Source organism: Oncorhynchus gorbuscha, linkage group LG12, assembly GCF_021184085.1.
Source record: "Oncorhynchus gorbuscha isolate QuinsamMale2020 ecotype Even-year linkage group LG12, OgorEven_v1.0, whole genome shotgun sequence".
NCBI classification, from domain to species: domain Eukaryota; kingdom Metazoa; phylum Chordata; class Actinopteri; order Salmoniformes; family Salmonidae; genus Oncorhynchus; species Oncorhynchus gorbuscha.
Genome location: NC_060184.1, coordinates 45,078,098 through 45,083,097, shown reverse-complemented (window position 1 = coordinate 45,083,097; position 5,000 = coordinate 45,078,098). Strand labels below are relative to the sequence as shown.

The window sequence follows — 5,000 nt, the reverse complement described above, 5'->3', positions numbered from 1 at the left end:
TAAAGCCAGGATTTGTGCTATATACTCTATTTTGATAAACAATGCAAGCCATTATTTAGAAAGGCTTACACAACTGGTATGCAATCATAGAAAGCATTCCTAATCTATTCACCAGGATGCATCTGATTTATATCCATCTGCTTACATGATGCGTGATACAACACCTTTCCTTTTTAAGACCTGCATGCGCTGCAGTTCCACTAAACAAGGCCTGTCCGAGTTGTCCTGTTGGTAGAGCTTGGGCAGGGTAGGTAGTGAGTGTTTAGATAATAAGTGTTACGATAATGAGTGTTGAGGTAGTTAGTGTTGAGGTCGTGAGTGTTGAGGTAGTGAGTGTTGAGGTAGTGAGTGTTGAGGTAATGAGTGATTAGCTAGTAAGTGATGAGGTAGTAATTGATGAGCTAGTTGAGGTAGAGCAGCAAGCCTAAGTGAGCCAAGGGGGGATAAACCTCTCTGTGTTGCTGCCCAGCAGTGGGCCCTATGTTTGGCGTTGACCAGGGTGCACAACTAGATCCAGCTGTTTGGCACCACTCCCCCTGGCTGCCTGGCAGCCTGCCCATCCCACTACTGCTGGCAGACGGGCGCCAGATGTTTACACGCTAAAAACACTTCCTATCACAAAGCACCAAGATTCAATGGCATGCAAAGAGATATGTGCTTTGTCACAACTTCTGGCGTAAAAAAGGCTTTATAAAATAAATGTTATTGGCTTTAAGGCTGATTGTCTGTAGCAGTGTCATCTCTAACATTTTTCTCTCTCTCTTTCTCTTTTCTCGTTTTCTTTATCCCCATGTAGCACCGCCGCAGTTTTTCCCTGCTTTCCATCCACCGGTGCCCATCGACGACAGACATGCCCAGGGTCGCTACATCTACGAGCCGTCCCCCGTTCCCCCTCTACACGTGTGAGTGTCACAGACTGTACACACACACACAACCCCCCCATCCCCGTACACATCCACTTCTTCTTTACATAAAATAATGCAAAGGAATTTGTACAATTCTACCAGTCAGGTCTAATGGGAAGTGATTTGGATATCAGTATCATATCATTGGTATCAGCAAGAACCCCCAGTAGTGTTAATGGCAATATTAATAAGATGCTCCTGTTTCCAACACCCCAAGGCATGTTGCATCCTCCTCAGAGGTGCTCTGTGCTCCCCTGCTCTCCAGATCAAAGGTCATGGCCCTGTCTGGGAGTAACATGATCCACATGTCAGAGACACGCAAATTAACATGTGCCAGAAACATGGAAACTAGGGCCTTTGAGAATGTTATTCTCATAAGCACAGTGATCAAGTCTTGTCAACTCCCAACCTGACATACCTTCACTGACACACACATCTCAACTGACACGCACACCTTCACTGACACACACACACATCTCTTCTGACATACGTACCATGTATGCACCCCCCAACACACACACACACACAAATAACACACATATTAGAATCCCTCTCATTCTTACTGTCTTTCACTCTCTCCCTTCTTTCTCTCTCTTTTACTCCACCGCTTTTGCTCTCTGTTCTGCCTGAACAGTGAGTGCTGGTAGTGGATGCTCTGTCGCCCTTGCATCACTAATTTCTCACCCAGAGACAGCAAGGAAGCGATCAGTGCGCGACTGGGACAAATTGGATGGGGCAGCTACTTGGGCCACATTATGTTTGAAATTCTTCTTCATTATCAACCCCCCCATCCTCAAGAGTCATATCTCTCCCTTGCTGATGTGCCACTAAGCATAATGCATTTTTTATGTCTCCCCCCACCCTCACACCCCCACCCCCCCTCGTCTCAGAGGAGAGAGGGAGAGGCAAAGGGGGGGGGGGGATTAGTGATTGATGCCCCGTGTCAAAGCAAACAAAATGGCAAATATAATTGAGCATTTAGCTTCTGCAGAGAACATGTGCCGCCAATACGGCTCAAACAAACAGCCGTGTTTGTTATCAGTCAGAGGCGCTTTTGGAGAGATCTGGAGCACTGGTTAGGGGGAAGGGGGAGACATGGAACCCACTGAATTAAATGAAGGGGTAAGAGAAGTTGCACAGAACGAACGTGTTCAGTCACCCGATCTCTGTCCGGATAAGAGTTATCTGGCTGGCGCGCTTCGTTTGCTCAGCCTGCCAGGGGAGGCGTGGCCGTGAGTCGTTGCCGTACTTATGGGCTGTTTATCCACTTGTATTGCTGCTTAATATGACACGCCACGCTGAAAGGCCCCATTTTTCATTATTACAAGGCAGTTTAGTGGATGATCTTATTCAAATTGACTTGGGTACTAGTACACACATTATCGAGTTACACGTGTTCCTTTCCGATCTCAAATCAAAGTTTATTCGTCACGTGCGCCGAATACAACAGGTATTCACCTTACAGTGAAATGCTTACTTACAGGCTCTACATTTACATTTAAGTCATTTAGCAGACGCTCTTATCCAGAGCGACTTACAAATTGGTGCAATCACCTTATGACATCCAGTGGGACAGTCACTTAACAATAGTGCATCTAAAACTTAGGGGGGGTGGGGTGAGAGGGATTACTTAACCTATCCTAGGTATTCCTTAAAGAGGTGGGGTTTCAGGTCTAACCCCTCTGCTCTCAATGCCATTACTCTTGCTTCTTTTCAGAGTAGGCAACAGTGTTACATGGTGTTACTGTTTAGGGTTTGTACAGTCCAATCGACAGATTACCGAGTTATGTAGGCTACTGTAGTTTCTTGGTTCAGATTTGGACTGTAACATAAACTCAGTATTGCTTGGGAACAATTTCATCTGGCAATTTGGTCTCATTGGATAGTGTTTTGGAATTCCTTACGAAAGAGCATTTTGATCCAGTCACCCCCAACAATGCCATCATGGCCCTACACACAGAGAGAACATGCATGGCCCTGCAGGGGACAAGTGGGGGGGGTTCAGACAGAAATATAGAATTGTTTTAAGACAAATTCTCCTTAGTGAGCAGAATTAATCGTTATTAGCCCTCTTAAAGATATGGTTAAGTACACAGTAGAGTATTATTGGCATTACTTCCTCATACAGAGGTTTCATTACAGCGGGTAATTACAGTGGGTCTGGCCCCGCGGCGGTACAATCAATCCAGCTTCGAAATGCTAGCCGTCACGCTCACGCTAGCAGCGCTAATGCTAGGACTTGGTCCGGTAGAAAAACACGCAGCCGCCTCATATTCTCATGATACATTCTGCTGTCCAACCGACGTTGCAAATGTACAGAATCCTGTCCTATTATTGTGACAGGTCTAATTGAAACATGTTTATTTATGTCCCGGCGCCGCAGAAGAGGGAGGACGGACGGAGCGTTAGCAAAGGCGCTAAGCTAAAGGCATCCGGCGATATATGAGACCGACGGAATTAAATTAAAAGCTCATAAAATGAAATATGCTCTGTATTAGCTGCCTGACACTTAATTTGCCTTCAAATGAGCGGAGGAAATCACAAATTAACTGTCCTTTGTTTTTCCACTCTCTCTCGCTCTCTCACTCTCCTGCTGCACGCCACCCCTATTAGGCAGGGAAGAGTGCAATTACAGTCAGGAGCTAGGATAATCGTTTAGTTTACGAATTATTGCATGGGAAGGCACCCGTGTGGCATTCAATATTAAAGATAGGGTCAGGGGTTGCCTTCCTTGTGTGGGTGCATTGATGATGTACTGTTTCTGTGTGGAAATGGAAGTTATCCATTTCCACATAATAGAGGATGTCTATGTCTATGTCCTACATGTCTAAAATGGGAAACTGTGGAGTCTTTTGTCAATACCCTCGGCATATAGAGCTCTGACCAACCACTTTTTAATGACTATAGAATAGGACCTCAGTGCACCTGATCTAGGATCAACAGCCCTCTTCCCCACTACCTCAGTGTCTCTGACCAAGAAACATCTGACCTTTTCCTCCTCTAGAGAGTATGCTTCTTCACTTCCTGCTTAAATAAACACATGAATCAGTGAAGAGCAGACTCCATGGAAGCTCTCGTCCCCACCGTCGCTCTCATTGTGTTGGCCTAGATTCATCGGGAACTGGGGGGCTGTGGGGCTTTGTGGGGGATGCTGGGGCCTTTCATAGGGGACATTATTGGTCGACTGACGACTACCGGTGGAAACAAAAGGCCCTCTCTTTGTGGCACAGTGCCTGGTCTCGGTCACCCGGAGACGGGCCGAGAACAAACAGAAGTATTTGACCACAAGTAAATTACCTGCATGGGAGTTTACTCGCGAGTTTAGAGGCCCTTATGCTTGAATGTGGCCACTGAAACAACAAAACACTCTTAGGGGATAAGTAATTGACTTGCAACTGTTTGCGTAGTCACGGTCGTTGCCTTCGGAAAGTATTCAGACCCCTGGACTTTTTCCATATTTTGTTACATTACAGCCTTATTCTAAAATGTATTAAATAAATAAAATCCTCAGCAGTCTACACACAATACCTCATAATGACAAAGCGAAAACAAGTTTTACGTTTGAATTTTTCAAATAAAAAATAAACAGAAATACCTTATTTACATAAGCATTCAGACCCTTTGCTATGAGACTCGAAATTGAGCTCTGTTACATCCTGTTTCTATTGATCATCCTTGAGATATTTCCACAACTTGATTGGAGTCCACCTGTGGTAAATTCAATTGATTGGACATGATTTGGAAAGGCACACACCTGTCTATATTAGGTCCCATAGTTGGCAGTGCATGTAAGAGCAAAAACCTTAGAGCTCCAAGACAGGATTGTGTCGAGGCACAGATATGGGGAAGGGTACCAAAAAATGTCTGCAACATTAAAGGTCCCCAAGTTTGGAACCTCCAAGACTCTCCCTAGAGCTGGCCGCCCGGCTAAACTGAGCAATCGGGGGAGAAGGGCCTTGGTCAGGGAGGTGACCAAGAACCAGATGGTAACTCTGACAGAGTTCTAGAGTTCCTCTGTGGAGATGGGAGAACCTTCCAGAAGGACAACCATCTCTGCAGCACTCTACCAATCGGGCATTTGTGGTAGAGTGACCA

At 45.5% G+C, this 5,000-nt stretch overlaps 1 protein-coding gene across 1 annotated transcript in view; it reads left to right on the top strand.

The window, feature by feature from the left end:
• LOC123991050 (transcriptional activator GLI3-like) overlaps positions 1 to 5,000 on the top strand; it is a 181,850-nt gene that overhangs the window by 118,757 nt on the left and 58,093 nt on the right. The window contains exon 4 of the mRNA XM_046292192.1: positions 797 to 902. Within this exon, the coding sequence (XP_046148148.1) occupies positions 797 to 902 (106 nt within the window). The remainder of the gene's footprint in view (positions 1 to 796; positions 903 to 5,000) is intronic.